Below are 19,182 nucleotides of genomic sequence, written 5' to 3'. Positions count from 1 at the left end.
ACAACGTGCACAAAGCACCCTCCACACTACTGATATATTTAACTACTAACTAAACACAATAAACTCTCCTCCTCGCCCAGACACTTTGCTCCTCTCCCACCCAGCACAGCTCAGTGTCTGGACTGAGTCACAGTCCTCTTATAGCCCCTGACCCGAAGGTGTTCCTGTCCCAGCAGTCCACAGTTCCTTATTCCTTCCGGGTCAGGGCAATCAGTCTTTTATTTTAACCCGGGAGCACGTCGTTCCTTCCCGTCACGTGACCGTGACGTACCCCCGGGTCATAAGGCACAAAAGAGCCCATAAGCCCCCCCACAGTGGCTCCTGGTGGCCCCCAAGGCATCCAGCAGGGCTGTGTATAAATACTACAAAGTCCATGAGGCCCTGCTGGACTTCGGGGCACTATCCTGCTGTCGGGAGGGCTCCTCTTGGCGGCCTGGGGGTGAGGTCCGGCATGAGAAGCCGACAGTCCTCCACACATGTAACTTGCAGGTCTTTGGACTGTGGGACGAAACCTGAGCACCTGAAGAAAACATTTAGGGGACATGGGAAGAACATGCAAACTCCATGTAGTCAGGACCCAGGATATGAAACCCTGCTCTCCTCAAGGCAAGGCAGCAGCACTGTCACTGTGCCGCCACACTGCCGCCACGCTGCCCCCACTTTGCTCATGTCACCTCTTAAGCTCTGTTTGCTTAAACTGTCCTCATAGCTCATCCAATCAATCCCCTGAATACACCTAGTCACTCTTCTCTGAGCTTTCTGTAGCGTGCCTACATATTTTTTGCAACCCAGAGACTAAAACTGTACATAGGGAGGCCTCACTAGTGCGTTATAAAGCCATAAGTTCCCTTGCCTAGAATTCTACACGTCACGGTGTGTAATCTAACATTCCGTTAGTCTTCTTAATGATTTCTGTACACTTGATGTACAGTGCTTGAGAAAAGCTGTTCACTCCTGATCCCCATGAAACCTGACAGACCTTGAACAGTTTGGGGGAAAACTGGTGGCCAGATGTGCCGAGCTGATAGAGACAGACCTGTGCACACAGACTGAAAGCTGCCATGGCTGCCAAAGGAGCACCTACTAAACACTGGCTTGAAGGGGGTGAATACTTATAATGATGAGTTATTTTGTGTTTTATATTTGTAATTAATCTAGAAAACATTGCAGAGATTTACTTTCACTTTGACACCAAAGATTATGTTTTCTGTTGATCAGTGTTAAATAAGCCAAATTATATGCACTGCAGTTCAAAGTAGTATAATAATAACATGTGGCAACTTCCAAGGTAGGCGAATGACTTTCATAGGCATTGTAGAGTGTGATGATCTACCATGACTCTGAGATCCATCTCATATTTTTTTACTTCTGATGTGTAATATCATATATTTATTTACATTAAATTTCATCAGCCACAAATCTAACCAAACCCGTATTCTTTCCAAGTCCTTCTTTAACTATCTGCCTGATTTCAGCTTATCTGCCATTTCACCTGGCTTCATGTCATCTGCTTATTCAACCAGCTTGTTATTTAAATTTATAGTCATTTATGGGTATTAAAAAGCAGCAACACTGATCCCTGAGGGACACCAAATGTAGCTTCATATTCTTCTATAAAAAATTCCTGCTGTCCACAGTAAAAAAGATGAGAGAAAAATAGGCCAATCTGTTTGATATAATGGTATATTTTACACAAAACAGCAATACAATTCACAGTCTCAATTCATTTTTCTGTAAAAATTAGATGGCTGATTTTAATGTAGTAAGGTTGAAATGAATACAGTATACAGACTACAGCAGCACAGTAAAATACTTCTGCGGCCATTATAATAAAACACAGTCATTGAAACATATTAACGTGGACTTGTCTTTACTGAAGGTCATCAATGCAATTTGCCTGACAGTTATGAAAAAGCTTTGAACGTGCAGCACGACACATTTAAGGGAAAGGCTGGTTACTGATTTGGATTACACTGCCATGTTTCAAAGTTGTTCGTGTGCATTGCAGTAAGTCCACAAGTCAATCAAAAGCAATAATGGTATTTTTACATACCAAAGTGTATCTTCTTTCAAATAAATTATTAATAAATTCCATGTTATCTGCTCTCTTTCATTTTTTTTAACTCTTTGGGGGCCAAAAAACACACAAAGCAATGGTTTCAAACATGCATCAACATAAAACGTCTGTGGCTATTGTCGGCACCCATTTACCGTCTCTTGATGGCCAGCAGGAACGCATGATGGGCCAGCTGCCTGGCGGTCTTTGTGTAGTGGGTGGGTGGCAGCACCAGTTGTAGTGCAGCAGTATCTGGTTTGTACCTCTTGTCATCGTAAGTGTCAGCTACATCAGCTACATAAACACGTTCTGCACTATGATCAGCTAGGGACCGATCAGCTGATGGCAGGCGTCAATTTCGTTTTTGATCTCCATCTCCAGATCACTGGCATCAAAACTTGAGTCCGACAAGTCAAAGTCCCATTCAGTTTGTTTTACGCAATGGCTTTGGTCTCTCTCCAGACGCTAGCACCATTTTACAGATTGTTTGCTCTTCTCGATTCAAACACGTGCAGGAAGGCGAGGTCAAATCAACAAAGCTAGCTTTCCTTCTAGCAAAGAGAGTAACTAAAACATAACAGTTCTGTCGCCATTTACAACTGAGTAGCGTCCTTTACCCCTGAATTTTGACAAAAGTCGACATCCGCCCTGAAAGAGTTAATATATACGATTTGCACATGTATGCTCTGAAGCAAGCAGCGTGTCACAGCTGAGTTAATCTGCTTTTATCAAATATCCCATCTATGTCGAGCCGCATACAGTAAAAGGCTCATTACCATTGGACAGCTGAGGTTCTGAGCATTCTGATAATGTATAGCTGTTGTGAACGATAGGGGGCGTCCTCGCTCCCTTGAACCCCTGTCCACGACTCCAGACACCAGGTAAAAGTCCTCAAGTTGACTTTATTTTTCTTCCACAGTGTACAAAGCACACTCTCCTCCACAATACTCATATAACTCACAATAATACACAAATAACCAATACTCCAGCTCCCAGACGCGTTGCCACCCTTCCACCCAGCTCAGCTCGTTGTCTGGGAGTTCCCATAGTCCTTTTATAATCCCTGACCCGGAAGTGTTTCTGCCCAATAGTCCACAAGTCCTTTTCCCTTCCGGGTCAGGGTAAATCGTCCCTTTCTTCAACCCGGAAGTCCGTCGCTCTTCCTGTGACGAACCTCCGGGTCACAGGGCACGAAGAAGCCCTCGGTCCTCCCTGCAGCTCCCTCCTGTGGCCCCCACGGCATCCAGCAGGGCTTTGCATAAAAACTCCAATGTCCATGATGCCCTGCTGGTCTTCTGGGGACCTCCTCGCTGCAAGGAGGGCTCCACCTGGCGGCTTGGGGGTATTGGCCGGGATAAATGGCCGGCCATCCATTACACTGTCTATGATTGGTCATTTGTAGTACACGTCACTGCTGTGCCTAAATATAGTGCATATGAAACGGCTTGTCTTTATGTACTGTTCCGCATTGTTAAGCACAAAGCTTGAGTTAGAGACTGAGCAAAGTTTTGACTTTACTGAGAATAACATGTTTGATGAAGACCTGAGGCTACGTTTGATTTGTAAGTGCTGCTTACTATGACTTTGAAGCGTCACTAAGTGCAGTTTTACAGTTCTGGCACAACCGGAGGCTGTCTACTGCAGTTTCTCTCTATGTTAACTTTCTGAGCAGTGCTCCTCCAGTTTCAGCATAGAGTACAGTACATGTTTCTTCTAATTGTTCTCGCTTCACCCCCACCCCTGGCTACCCTACCAACACCACCAAGAGGAAGGAAGAAAATAAATCAAATAGTGCCTGGGGGGTCAGGGAGGTTGAAGGGAGTGCGATTGGAAATTATCCCTTCGGTGACATTGGGGGGGAAGAAGTGTGTAGTTGGTGGATTATACAGTGAACACGTCTTATATACTTATGAACCAGTGACGACCACCTGCGGCTGAGAAATGGCTGGAGAATCTCTGGTTTAGGTGTATGTTTCTCTACAGTATCGCTGCATTTCCAGCCCACCGCAAGACACACACACACACACCAAGCACACACAAGGGACAATTTAGAATTGCCAATGCACCTAACCTGCATGTCTTTGGACTGTGGGAGGAAACCCATGCAGACACGGGGAGAACATGCAAACTCCACACAGGGAGGACCCGGAAAGCGAACCCGGGTGTCTTTACTGCAAGGCAGCAGCGCTACCACCATGCCACCGTGCCACACCGTATATGTAACAATTCCCATGAAAATCTTAATCTGTTTAAAATGTACATTCGCTTCATCATCAGCGCAAAGTGGCTAGCGTGTAGCGCCCCACCCCGGGGAATGGTGAGTGAAGTGGGCATAAATTGTTTACTTGTTCCTTCATAGTGATATATAGTGTGTTTATATATTCTAAAAAATATTTTATAAAAAATATATAACTGCAATACTTGTTTTGAGAGGACTGTTTAGGTGCAAGAGACTAAATGTCATATAGTGTAACTTTGCAGTGCTATGGGAAATGACATCTAAACTTGGTACAGTGACAGCTGACTGACTGGAGCACAAACTAAACTTGAATCCAGGGTTGTGCATCATAAAATGTCTTGGTTATGTACCGTAAAATCCAGTTTTTTGAAGAGAAATCCCTAAAGCACAATTTTTTGTGGTTTATTTGGTTGATGTTGGTGTAAACAAAGGTTTTTAATCATTGTCAGGGATGCCAGGGGCCATGACCCGGTCGGGACGTCATGAGGGACCGGATGTGGGTCTGTGCCCACCCTGGATCACGTGGGGGTTGCCTTCCGGGTTGCTCTGGGGGCCACGGGTACAGGGCATGGAAGCTCCACCCTGTAGGCGCCCGTGGTCACCGCCAGGAGGCGCCCCAATGCCTTGGGGACCTGTTACCCCAACACTTCCGCCACACCAGGAAGTGCGGGGAAGACTTTGGACGGTACCCGGAGAGCTGCCGGGAGGACAGCCGGCACTTCCGCCACGCTGGGGCGTGGCCAAGGGAGGAATGCCGGGAACACCTGGTGCTCATCCGGGTACTGAATAAAAGGGGCCGTCTCTATTCATTCGAGGCTGGAGTCGGGAGGAGGAAGGATGAAGCTCAGGAGAGCTGTGGAGGTGGGCCGAAGACAAGGCATTGTGTGGCCAGGACTGTGAATTGGAGTTTGTGCACGTGACTGGGTCTGTGTGACCATTTAACTGGGTCTGTGTGACGATAACTATTGTTGTAAATATTGTAAATAAACGTGTGGTGGTTTGAAAACAACATGTCCGCCTGTCTGTGTCCGGGTCAACTTCCACATCATATAAATACTTTCTTTTAAAAATTCGAAATTGTACTTGCTAGTCTTCGACAATTGCTACTCCTTTATTTCATAAAGAGAGTAATAGCAGTTTATTTGTTTTGTATGCAATTTAGGTGCTGCATTACCGAAAACCCCTTAGTGTAAAAGTGGTTAAAATGCTTGACAAAACCATTATCGGTATCCCAGCAGGGTCAGTGAACAAAGCAGCAGTTTCCATCCTTCAGCTACAAAAGGAGAGACAAAACTTGATCCCAAATAGTCTGAAGACATTTTTCTGAAAATTGTGTTTTCTTCTGAAGTAAAAAATTCACACACACAGATGAGTGCACATATTGTGTGCGCTTAGTAAAGTTGGCTGGGTCTCTACCAACTGCTGCAACCAGCGAGGCAGCCAAGGACAACATCAGTGAGTGATAATTGAAATCAAAATGTAAACCATCTTTAAGGATGTAAGTGAATTTTTAAATACGTAACTTGAAGAGGGCAATAAAATCATTATGAAGAAGACAGTAATCATAGCCAAACCTGAGCATCACAACACATCTATCAATTAATTGCAGCCTCAGAGATGACAAACAGTACTTACTGGTTGGTATGGCGGTGCAGTGGTTAGCACTACCCCCTCTCAGAGCCAACATCCACAGTATAAATCACATATCTGAAATTTTACAGTGTGTAGTTTGCACTTTCTCTGCATGGTTCTCTGGCTTTCAGCCTTATAGATGGATTAAGTCCACCACTACCAGAATGCCTCACTTGCCCATGGCGTAAACAGGAGTACGCAAATGACTGGTTTTGCCTACCCTTACATGTGATTCTTGTTTGCTCCACATTGCAAGTCTGTAAAGACACAACAAAACAAAAATGCATACAGGTACATTCATTATGTAGCAATGAATGGCTGCTGTGGTAACTTGGTGTCCATCAAAACAGCTGAGTTTGGTTGAGGACTCAGCAGGGGATCCACGCCATCAAAGACAAAGCAGTGCATTATTGGGCAACAGAGTTTTTTTTTTTTATGTAGGAGAACCTTACTTTTCATTTTTGCAGCTTCATTACTGTTCAGGCTGAAAGTGAAATTGCAAATCATTTTATTTAAATTTTTTTGCAGCATCCTTGCACATAAACCTTGAAAAATAAATGGCAAAGGAGAGATTACATTTTCATTTTATAATTTTCTTTTTTTGCAGAAAATACCTCCCATATGAAAACATGGAATGGATAGTATGGTAAAAGTATGATACAAACTACCAAAATAATCCAAAATAGCTGGTGATTATTTTGACCCCTATGCCTTGTTTTTGATTTTCCTTTCTGGTTTGTGTTTTTTGGGCCTTTTTTTTTTGCCTTGAAGTGTTTTTGTTGTTTAAGGTAACTCCTTCTGGGCCTTTGTGCTCATTTGAGCTCCTCAGAGCTTCTCGTGCTGCTTCATGGTTTTTCAAGCCAAAGGTTGAGGGATTCTTCTACTTATACAGCTTTTTGTCACAGTTTTTGGGAATGAGCGTGGAAGAAAATTATGAATACAGATACCCCTCACTAGAATGCCCCAATTTAAGCAATAAAACACAGGCAGGAGAAAGCATCAATCGTTATTCTTTATCTAAATCTTGAAAGAGGTCACAAGTGCATTACATGTTAGCCACATGTCCATCCATTCATCCATTATCTAACCCGCTATATCCTAACTACAGTGTCATGGGGGTCTGCTGGAGCCAATCCCAGCCAACACAGGGCGCAAGGCAGGAAACAAACTCCGGGCAGGGTGCCAGCCCATAGCTGCATGTCTCTCTATTATAATAAAAAAGTCCTGAGACGAGACGTGACTTTTTAGCCTGGGATGAGACGTGACTTATTCAGAGAGATACTTTCATGTCCCACGAGACAAGACTTTATGCCAAGAGCCATGCCTGTGGCTGGAAATAAAAGACAAAGAGTAGATGACAAAGTAGAATGTCGTAAAGAATTCAAAAACGTTGGTGCGATACACATGCAGAGCAGGTTAGAGATAATGAAAGTACTAAAATTCAAAAGTCTCAAAAAAATGATAGTAAAGATCGCATTAGTGCAAACAAACAGAAATTATTACTCGGTGAAATAATGGAAAAGCGAAAAGAGATCGAATATTATGGATATAGTTGATGTGACAGAAGTATGTAGATATTGTTTGGATTTAAACATTATGTCTGAGACTTGTAGATCGTCTAATTCATGTTGCCATCAGGGAAAAGTAGTGTTTCTTCCCAATGAAGAGGCCTATTTGTGAGAATTAAAACATTTGATGTTTGGTGAAAGGGAAATCCACATACGTGAGTGGCAGAGACACAAAGTGGCTGGTGTGTCCACGGTCCACTCACTTGTCAGACACAATTCTTGCGCTCTCAGCTCCAAGGGGGGTCGGAAATAAAAGACAAAGAGTAGAAGACAAAGTAGAATGTCATAAAGAATTCAAAAACGTTGGCGTGGTACACATGCAGAGCAGGTTAGAGATTATGAAAGTACTAAAATTCGAAAGTCTCAAAAAACCGATAGTATAGATTGCATTAGCGCTAACAAACGGAAATTATTACTTGGTGAAATTACAGAAAAGCGAAATGAGATTGAATATATGGATAAAGTTGATATGACAGAAGAATGTAGATATTGTTCGGGTTTAAACTTTAGATCTGAGACTTGTAGATCGTCTCATTAGTGTTGCCATCAGGGAAAAGCAGTGTTTGTTCCCAATGAAGAGGCGTATCTGCGAGAATTGTTGTTTGGTGAAAGTGAAATCCACACATGCGAGCAACAGAGACGTGAAGTGGCTGGTGTGTAGCGCAGGCCGGGGGTTTGGCGAGTGAAGCAAGAGGGGGCAAAGCCCCCAGTTAGAAAGAAAAAGTGTCCTCTGCGCTATATTTATTTATAAAATTCATTGATTGGGTCGCTATTCAAAAAAGGAATTCATTACATAATCAGAAGACGTTTAACATGATTGGTTACACCTAGTTGCTAATGTGACGTGGCAAATGTTAATTAACCTTAGATGACCACAATTTGATTAATAGTCCTGTTTGCTTAGGATGTACATGACATTTTAAATGCATTATTTTTATTCTTATTTTAGGAGATGTGTGAGTTTCTCCTTGTACTCCCTGTTTTCCAAAAAGTAAAAGAACAATGTCCTAATTTTTTATGACCCAGCTGTGTATAAAAAACAGGAAACTTAGTACTATAGAAGGATAGTTATGTCATAAATATAACATTTTCTATTAAGGGGGTTATATAAAATTAGAAGAAATACATTTATCATAATGAATAATAAAATAACAGCATCAGCTTTTAAGCATAAGCTCAGAAGTATATGAAACTCAGACAAATGCTAGGCGGACATTGGACCAGGGTTCAAATTCAGCTGTTACGTTTGTGCGTGTTTGGGGAGGTTTAGGTAGCTGTTCTGCTCCGACCAGGCCTAAGCAGTTTTTGCTCTGCGAGAATTTTGCCTCAGCTCATATGTGTGCGATGACCCCACTGTGCTTAGTTTTTTTTGTGTTTTTTTTATATCAGTTTACTTCCCCTCCAAGAATAAAATTCAAGTCATTGCTCTGCAAACAGAAAACAAGTTGCAGACTCCGATGTAAATAACTGAAATGAACATTACCTCAATTGAAATTCGACTGCAGGTGTTGTAACGTCCTCTGTGCCTTAAGCCTCATTTATTAGACTCTACCCCTCTTTGTACCACCAAGCCCTCACAGCCTTACATGCATTTCTTCATTTTGAATGCATCATTTCTGTTACAGTATCAGTGGCACTTAGCCAGTTTCTGTTATCCTTGTTGACCTCTATGGGTAAATGTACTCCTTCAGACAGGTTTATAAAAAAGAAAAAACAATCGAAACATTTCCTCCTTAACCTAACTCACCTTTGTCTTTTCACAGATGGTACTGCCTTTAGACTGATCCACCTTGAGGTATATTGCTAACCAAACAATGCCTCCCCTCTGTAATCTCGATGGTTCCTCCTTACTCGATTCTTACTTCCTTCCTACGTCCACCCACTTGATTTTCCCAAAAGCATGTCATCTGAAACTCTTGAACTGACCAGTTTCTTCTGGTGGCTGGCTCTCTCAAAGCTTTCCTCTTTTGTTTCACTGCCTAAGATCTCTTGCCTCACAAGCATGGCTACTGTTCCAAACGGCCAGATTTGCTCAACACTTTATTGGACGTTGGACTTTAGCCAAAATCTGGGCAGCCTACCTCCTTTTTCAGCTGATCTATACTGTACCCTTTTTCCTTAACTGTTTATCCCTTTAGCTCGCGCCTATAGCTAGATAATGGCGTTTTCTTGATTCCCGACCTCTCTCCCCTTTCTGCACTTTAGGTTTCTACTGTAGATCAGCTAGTGTTTCCAGCCACACCTTGTCCCTCTAGAGTCCTTTTATATTTCAATAACCACTTGTTGTCTTATTTCCCTCTCTCTTTCTCTCTCCATCACAGAACAGAAGTTTTGTTATGACAATGGCTTGTAAGGAAAGCTTTTGTTTAGTGGCAAAATGTTTGAGAGAAGGGGGTGGTGATAGTGGTGGTGAGAGAGAGAGGAATGGATTTTAGAAACCACGAAAGACAAGTAACTTCTTTGATGGAGAAAGAGGGAGAGAAGGGGGATTCTCAATGGAAACATTGATCATCTAACTGTGCACACTTTTGTTTGGTCTCAGATGGGGTGGTCCAATCCCGCGCCTCACCCTTGGCCCCACCTCCCTATGTGGTCGTCCTGATTTCGGGCTCCGGGCTTTTCTCCTTCGTCTTGCTCCTGCTGGCCTGCCTTTGCTGTAAGAGGGGTGCCGTTGGCTTCAATGTAAGTATCAGATTTGTGCCAGTCTGTGACTTTATGGTTGTTTTTAACTTTATGTCATTTTGGCCTAAAGGGTGAAGCTCTAGTACCATCGTAGTTATTTTTTGAGTGGAGTTTGCATGTTCTTCTCTTGTCTGCATAAGTTTTTCTTGTGGTTTGTTGGTTTCTTTTTCCAAAAGTAATGCAGGATGGAATAATTTAGTAGATCCTGTATGAAACAGAGTGGATCAAGTGTGCCCTACAGTGGACTGGATGGCACCCAGAGATTCCAGGATAGACTCCAGGACTCCACAATCCCTAATTTCATTGAACCTTACCGTACATGTGCTTTACATTCATTCTATATACATGTAATAAAAAGTAATTTGCTCATTTATTTACTTGTTTAATAATAGTATTTAATAATAGGTATTAAGCTTTGAATGACTATTGCTTAGCCATTTTCTTTTTATCTACGATCTGAAATTTCTCGGGTAAGGAAGGCAGAGGTTTTGGTGTATGATTGTTCTAACCTTTAAATCATTGTCACATGGAGAGTGGCAACGTGTTGCATGTTGATTAACACATGCAAGTAGGAATTTTACTGAGCTCTATAAACTTGACAATAAGGACCATGTAAACATGTAATTCTAAAAACTAAGGGGTGAGTTTATCAGTGGCCATGCAGGGCTTTAGCATCTAATTCCACCAAAGCCTTACTGTGTAGCTCAGAATAGGCCTTCCAGGAACATAAGTGGAATGCATATTTAATTCTTGTTCACTAAAATGAATAAAAATAATAAATAAATATACTACAGTTTCCCTTCCCAGACGGGCAAATGAATCTCGCAGACAAGTGGTGGTAAATTATCACTTTACTTTTTACTTCAACAAGCCGACAACCACAATGTAGTCAGGACAAAGAAAAAACAGCCAAAAAAAACCACCCCAGTCAAACCCAACCCACATACAAGCACCCCGCCTTCCCAGCACCCCAGAGGCTGTTTTATTAAGAGTGGCAGTTGTGTCTCTGCCCGCCCACCTTTTTTTTTTCTTTTATCTATTTATAATTAAACACTGTGCCCAGTGGCAATTTTTTTCCCAGATCGTTACACTGCCCCCAAACTAGCTCCTTGCTCCCGAGGACACTTCAAACTGTTGATAACGAGCTGGTAATCGGATGATTTGTCTGGGCCGCTCAGGACGCGTGACGTCGTCTGTAGAAGGTATTTCTGTTCCGACCGTCTCCAGTGCCGAGTCGAGCTGTTCTTGGTTTACATCCCGGTCGGCTGGTGCTTCGATCCTTTCATCAACATGAAACCTTCCCCGGTAAGGCGCCAACTGATCCTGATGCAGAAACACCTGACGTCCCCTTGGTGACATCTGCACCCAGTACACTACTTCGCCCACGCGCTCGAGGACTTGGCAAGGGCCCACCCATGCACTGTCAAGTTTGGGGGAGAGACCTTTCTTCCGTCGGGGACTATACACCCACACTCGGTTGCCGGAGGAGTACAGGTGTTCTCTGGCTCTGATGTCATAATGCCACTTTTGGGTAAGGGCAGCCTTATGCACATGGTCCCGTGCAAATGCCCTGTCGATTCGGTCCTGAAGACAGCGGGCATACTCTTGTCCAGATTTATGTTCTTCCCTTTCTGGTGGCAAACAATGCTCGAGAGAGGCTGGGGTTCTCAATTCCCGGCCCAGCATCAACATGACAGGGCTGCACTGCGTAGACTCCTGGACCTGGAATCGCTCGGCCAAACCGTCGCTCTGGGGGTGAAGCGGGGTGGTGCGCATTTTCCGAATGTGTAGCAGATCGCACACATAATGAAAAACTTTACTTTCAAAATTACGCCCCTGGTCTGAATGGAGTTCTAGCGGCATGCCAAACCTACTAAACATGCCTTCAACTAGGGCAGTAGCCACGGTTTCCATATCTTGGCTTGGAATAGGGTACGCCTCCGGCCACTTGGAGAAATAGTCTACCCCAACAAGGATGTACCTATTTCCCTGACGCAAATGGGGAAAAGGCCCCAATATATCTATTCCAACCCACTCCATAGATAGACCGACTTGATATTGTTGAAAGGGGGCAACCGATTGTTCAGGAGGCCCTTTTCGCGCAGTGCACACGTCACAATGGCAGCAGTAATCTTCAACATCTCATCAGCACCGCCCCCAGTAAAACATCTGTCAGAGCTTACTAACTACTTACTAACCCCAAAGTGGCCAGAGCCCACACCCCCATGCACCGAGTTAAGAACATCATCCTGTTTCCCCTTTGGCACTATCACCTGCCAAGTGATCTCTCCAGTGGCAGGGGCTCGCCATCTTCTCATCAGCACCCCATCCCAAATGGTCAAATTGTCCCACTGGGCCCAGAGACCCTTAACAGTCATACCCTCTGGGGCTACCTCCTCCCAATTAGGTTGTTGATTGTCTGTCACCCAGGCTCTAACTTTCTTTATCTCTAGATCCTGGTTCTGCGAAAACCCCCAATCTCATTGCCCCTTAGACAGCGCTAACATTGAGCAACTGTGTCTCATCTCCCCTGTTCGCTCTCGGTCCTCCTGACGGCGGCAGTAGTCACAGTTTGTCTGAGCACATCTGCGTTGTGATGTTGACCCCCCTGGTGATGTTGGATTTCAAACTGAAACGACTGTAGCCATTCCAGCCACCTTGCCACTTGCCCCTCCGGCTCCCTAAAAGACATTAGCCATTGTAAGGATGCATGATTGCTGCACAGTGTAAATGCAGTCCCTTGCAAGTAGTGTTGAAAATGCCGGATTGCTTTCACTACTGCCAGGAGCTCTCTCCATGTGACACAGTAGTTTCTTTCTTCTTGCTTAGGGCTCGGCTGAAATAAGCAACTACTCGTTCTCCCTGGGAGTATGTTTGTGACAGGATGGCACCTAGACCCACATTGCTGCCATCCGTGTTTAAAACAAAAGGCAGGGCAGGGTCAGGTGGGGCTAAGATGGGAGCCTGGCATAAGGTATCTTTCAGGGCTTGGAAAGTGGACTGTTCCTCTGCTCCCCAGTGGAAATACTGACCCTTCATTGTTAGCCGGTGAAGGGGAGCAGCCACCGTAGCGAAACCAGGAACAAAACTCCGATAGTAGGATGCCAATCCGAGGAACCTCCGGATTTGCCATACATTAACTGGAGTTGGCCAGTCACGGATCGCTCGAGTCTTGCTGTCTTCTGTGGCCACCCCACTTTCACTTACTCTGTGTCCCAAGTAGGTGACATCTTGACGCAGCAATTGGCACTTATCAGGGTGTAGCTTAAGTCCTGCCTCCCGCAATTTCGCTAGTATGGTTCTAAGGGAGTGCAAAGCAGTTTCAAACGTGGGTCCATGTGCCATCACATCTTCCAAATATACCAGGCATCTAGAACGAGGGATGCCCGAGAGGACACGGTCCATTAGCCGTTCAAAAGTTGCCGGCGCATTGCCAATCCGAAAGGGAGCACTCGAAACTGCCAAAGCCCACCCCCGGTTGAAAATGCAGTTTTTTCCTTGGCTTCCGGGGCTAACTCCACCTGCCAGTAGCCTCTTCTCAAATCTAGCGTGGAGAACCAACGCCACCCAGACACCAGATCAAGGGCCTCATCGATTCTAGGAAGCGGATACGAATCTTTTTACGTAACTGCATTCAACCGGCGGTAGTCAACACAGAAACGCCATTTTCCTGATTTCTTTTTAACCAAAACAACAGGGGAGCACCAAGGAGAATTTGATGGTTCAATAATTCCAGAATTCAACATCTCAAGTACCAACCGATCTGCCTCGATCTGTCGTGCCAGGGGAATGCGCCGCGGATGTTGTTTGATCGGGTGCGCATCTCCCGTGTCGATGTGATAGTGGACGAGGTGAGTTCACTCGATGTCCTTAGAAGAGGTGGCGAAACAGTCTCCAAATTCCTCCAATACATCCTTAAGTTGTTGTCGCTGAGGTTCCTTTATTCCTGGCAGCTTCTTTCCCAAAAGTCTTCCAGGATATCGTTCCATTGCCCACCGTTATTGCTCACAGGGGTGGGGAAGGCTCCCAGTTGATTGACAGAATGGGGAGGTGGTCCCCACTGAAATTGACAGCCCATCAATTTACAGGATGCACTGCCAGGTATCAACAGAGTCCCGTGGCCAAAGTCAATCTGTGCCTGGGTTTTAGTCAAAAACTCTACACCCAAGATGCAAGCGTCTCTAATTTTCGCTACCCAAACAGGGAATGTCCAAACATGTCCTCCTATTCTTAGAAGAGCAGTGGTCCGGCCCTCCATCATAGCATGCTCACCGGTGGCAGTAACGAATTAGCCGGGAATGGCTTGTAGGGGGCAGTTTTTAGGTAGCAGATCACATCGCACTACAGTAGACGTATCTATCAAAGCCTTCACATCAGTTTCCCAAATTTGAATAGGCAAATGACAATAATCTCCACAGCCTAGCTGTCCCACCGGGATCACCGACTCGTCCCGGCCCGCATTTGTTGTCGGTTGCAGTGGGACTACTAAAGGGTCTGGAAATGTCCCGCTTACTCCGAACCCTGGATGCTTCCCGACATTTCTCTGGAGCCCAGAATAGTTGCTGGACGGAAATGACAAAATCGACAAAGATGCCTGGGTTGGCCATAGCGCCAGCAAGTAGGTGGTGTAGCGGCCGTAGCTGATGTTCTCATAAGGTTTAGTCCCACCGGGGGAGTTCCTCCTGAGTGGTGGCTGGCGAAACATTCTTTCCTTTCGCTTCCTCTCCCGACCATCTGTATAAGTCGATTCCCCCTCACATACCAATTCAAACTCTACAGCCTGCTCAAGGGCTGCTTCTAGAGTTGCTGGCCGGGCAAGTTGAGCGTGGTGGTGCAACGCTTTAGGTTCAAGTCCACGGAGAAATGCGTCACGTGCCAATTCGACCCGGCAGAAATGTGCATAGGCTCGCCCCACCAGCCCCTGCACTTCCGCGCCAAATGTTCCTAAACGTTCTCCAGACCTCCAAGTTCGTTCGTGCAGTTGCCTTTGCAGTCCTAATATGGTTTCTGTCCTCCCGAAACGACGCTCAATGGCCTTCAAAAGCAGTCCTAAGTCTGTTAAATCCTCGCGCAGAACATCCTCAAGGATTTTCCAAGTCTCCCCTTCCAACGCTGCCACCAACTGCACTGCTCTATCCTTGACTCCCCATCTATTCGCCTCTGCAACAATTTCAAACCTGTTCCAAAAGGCTTCCCAGCTGCCCGTCCCGTTGTAGCGTCCCGGTTTCAACCTTGGTAAATCATACCTTTCCCTCACGCCTCTCAGTTCTTCATGTTTGACCTCGGGTTCTTCTTTGCACTGCAGTAACCACCAGGGTGGAGGAGGAAATTCTTCATCCGCCATTTTCACGTCCTCTGTTTCTTGCAACAGCCGTCTCAATGGGATACCTCGTTCCGCATCTGACACCAGTGTAGTATCCCTTCCCAGACGGGCAAATGAATCTCGCAAACAAGTGGTGGTAAATTATCAAATAAAAGAAGTAATCAATGTTTTTTATTCACTTTACTTCTTACTTCAACAAGCCGACAACCACAACGTAGTCAGGAAAAAGAAAAAACAGCCAAAAAAAAAACCACCCCACTCAAATCCAACCCACATACAAGCACCCCAGAGGCTGTTTTATTAAGAGTGGCAGTTGTGTCTCTGCCCGCCCCCTTTTTTTTTTTCTTTTAACTATTTATAATTAAACACTCTGCCCAGTGGCAATTTCTTTCCCAGATCGTTACAATACTCTACTTTTCCTTGAATACCAAAGATAGAGCATTTTAGGTCAATTTAGGTGTATAAAGTCTTCCTTCTGGTGTTCAATGCTGTTCTGAGGGGCTTTCCTCTTCTGATCTTAATTGAAAATAAGAGAATATGTGATCTTCGAAGTCATCCACTTTGATTCTGTCTTTTATACAGTCACTTTCACAATGAGCACCATCTAAACCAACTACATTTCAGCATTGAAGGAAATATATCAATCCATGTTATCTTATGTGATACAGTGATTCATTGTGCTTCCTTTAATCTAATAAGCTCTTGCCCTATAGTGCAATAACCTTGGCTATGTTTTACTTTTCTTCTTCAATGTCACTAAAATCCTTTGACATGCCAATTAAGTAGAGTAGTCTCAAGTCCCTGTATGGAACAATACAGATGGTCACAGTGTCTTAGAGTTTTCTGCATGCCTTTTGGCAAACTGTAGTCAAAACTGGATGACTTTTTCTTTCAAGAGTACCTTTTGTTGTCTTTTTTACTTTCTCATATACAAAGTATAGGGAAAGTATTGTAATAGTCCAAAAATTCGATTTCGAGATTTTGATGAATCTCAATGTTTTAGACCTCCCTGAATCCGATTTACTTTCTCGTAAGGAAAGTATTGTAATAGTCCAAAAATTCGATTTTGAGATTTTGATGAACTTCGACGTTTTAGACCTCCCTGAGTCCAGAAATGCCATTTTTGGAATTATGTCTGTGTGTGTGTGTCAACACAATAACTTGAGTACTCTTTCACTTAGGTCAACTAAATTTTACATACAAGTATTAGGTATAAAACGTAGATTTCTATCAATTTTTGATCTATTTCCGCTAACTGGAAGTGGTACATTTCTTTCATGCAGCCGCAGAGTCCGATTTATTCAACTTTACTTTTATAATAATTGTTCAATATATTATTAATTTGATTTGATTTGTTGTTGATGGTTTTTTAATGTACATAATATAAAAATATATTCATTTTCTTGCGGTTTACTCCTCATATCCATCCCCATATCTGAGTATACGAGAAAGTCTAGGGGAGATCACTCCCACTTTTTTTAGGTAAAAACTTACAGTAGAGTATCACCCAATCAGGGATCTTCTGCAGCAAAATGATTTGAATGTAGAAATAAAGATCTCATTACTTTTGATATCCTTGGCTAGGTTCGACAAAGTGCTACAAAAATTCTGGAATAACCGTTTTATCTTTACTGAAGACATTTTACTTTTACATACTTCTTTACAATGCATTCAGAGCACAAGTAGAATGAGAAATGTTCTTCAGAGATGGAAGAGGCAATCCAACCAGCGGTTTTGTGGAGTTAAGTGCATCACACGTGACTCTAATGAAATTATGAGCCTGTAAACCTTAGCAACTACTGGGAAGTGCCTGTGTGAGCCCCCTGACACCCCTGTGACTGGTCTGTGATCATCACGTTAGGAGCCAATATCACTTCTCTTTGTACTGCCACCTGCGTTCTCACTGTAAATATTCATTAAGAGTGGCATGCAAAAGTGTGGGCCCCCTTGCTTGAATTGTCTGTTACTGTGAATCATTGAGTGAGCAGAAGATGAAAAAGGCATAAAGTTAAAGATGACACATTCCTTTTCTGCATTTTATGCAAGTCTAGTACATTGTTTATATTTTGTATAACTGTAAAGTGAAAAAAGCAAAGAAGCACCATCCAAACATTTTGGCACTCCAAGATATTTGAGGTCTCAGAAAACCTTTCCTAAGGCGGTCTCAGACCTCCATTAGCCCGTTAGGACTATGGCTTGTTCACAGTCATCCTTAGGAAGCCCCAGGTGATGCAAATTTCAAAGCTGTGTAAATTCTCTGACTCCTCAAACCTTGACCCAGTAATCAGCAGCTGTGGGCTCCTCTAAGTAGCACTTGGAAAAATAAAATAATTGATGTTCATTAAGTAATAAAGGCTACAAGGAGATAGCACAGCGTTTTCAGGTAGCTGTTTTCTCTGTTTGTTATGTTATTAAGAAATGGCAATTAACAGGAATGGTGGAGGTCAAGTTGAGGTCTGGAAGAACAAGAAAACTTTCTAAGAGAACTGCTCGTTGGATTGCTAGAAAGGCAAATTAAAAGCCCTATTTGATTTCAAAAGACCTTCAGGAAGATTTAGCAGACTTTAGAGTGGTGGTCCTCTGTTCTACTATGCAGCGACACCTGAACAAATATGACCTTCATGGTAGAGTCAGCAGAAGGAAACCTTTTCTTGCATCTGAACCTAATGCATTTTAGAAACAAGTCCTGTGGACTGATGAAGTCAAATTAGAACTTTTTGGCCAAAATGTGTAAAGGTATGTTTGGAGACAAAAGGGTGCCGAATTCCTGGAAAAGAACACGTCTGCAATTATTAAGAATGGCGGTAGATCCATCAGGCTTTGGGATTGTGTTGCAGCCAGTGCCACAGGGAACATGTCATTGGTAGAGGGAAGAGTCAGTCAGTCAGTCAGTCATTGTCCAATCCGCTATATCCTAACACAGGGTCACGGGGGTCTGCTGGAGCCAATCGCAGCCAACACAGGGCACAAGGCAGGTGCCAGCACACCACAGAGAGGGAAGAGTGGATTCAAATATATACCCGCAGATTCTGGAAGCAAACATCACATCATCTGTTAAAAAGGAGAAGTTAAAAAGAGGATGAGTCCTACAACAAGATAATGATGTGAAATACACCTGAGAATCTACAATGGAATACCTCAGCAGGGGTAAGCTGAGGGTTTTGCCATGGCCCTTACAGTCCCCTGACCTAAACATGAATCTGTGGATAGATCTTAGAAGTGCAGCGCATGCAAGATGGCTCAAGAATCTTGCAGAATTAGAAGTCTTTAGCAAGGATGAATGGGCGAAAATACCCCGAATAAGGACTGGGGAACCACCGATAAAACACAAGGAACATAACAGAATAAGCACAGGTACAAATCAACTGAATGCACTTGGTGGTTTTGGTGAGTTCTTGTGATTTCCTGTGCGGCTGCAAGTTTCCTGGGTTTTGACCTTCATGCTCTGGGTTTGACCATTCTTTCTGAAATTTTTTATTTTGGGGATTTGGCTTGCTTTGAGATTGCCTATGTATATTTGTGTGTCTGCATGGATTTTTCCTCCTTGATCCCCAAAGACATGCAGGTAACGATAATATGCCCTCCTAAACTGGCCCCAGTGCTCCCAGAATAGGCTCTGGGCCCCACAGCCCTGAATTGCATTACACAGCTTTGAGACTGAGTGGTCAATTTATTATATTGT

At 43.9% G+C, this 19,182-nt stretch overlaps 1 protein-coding gene across 1 annotated transcript in view; it reads left to right on the top strand.

Annotated features, from left to right (window-relative positions):
- The window catches only part of lmtk3 (lemur tyrosine kinase 3), a 129,796-nt gene that overhangs the window by 55,274 nt on the left and 55,340 nt on the right, over positions 1 to 19,182 (top strand). The window contains exon 2 of the mRNA XM_039741521.1: positions 10,038 to 10,177. Within this exon, the coding sequence (XP_039597455.1) occupies positions 10,038 to 10,177 (140 nt within the window). The remainder of the gene's footprint in view (positions 1 to 10,037; positions 10,178 to 19,182) is intronic.

Source organism: Polypterus senegalus, chromosome 18 (assembly GCF_016835505.1).
Source record: "Polypterus senegalus isolate Bchr_013 chromosome 18, ASM1683550v1, whole genome shotgun sequence".
In the NCBI taxonomy this organism is placed as follows: domain Eukaryota; kingdom Metazoa; phylum Chordata; class Cladistia; order Polypteriformes; family Polypteridae; genus Polypterus; species Polypterus senegalus.
This window is presented reverse-complemented; position numbering and strand designations above follow the sequence as displayed.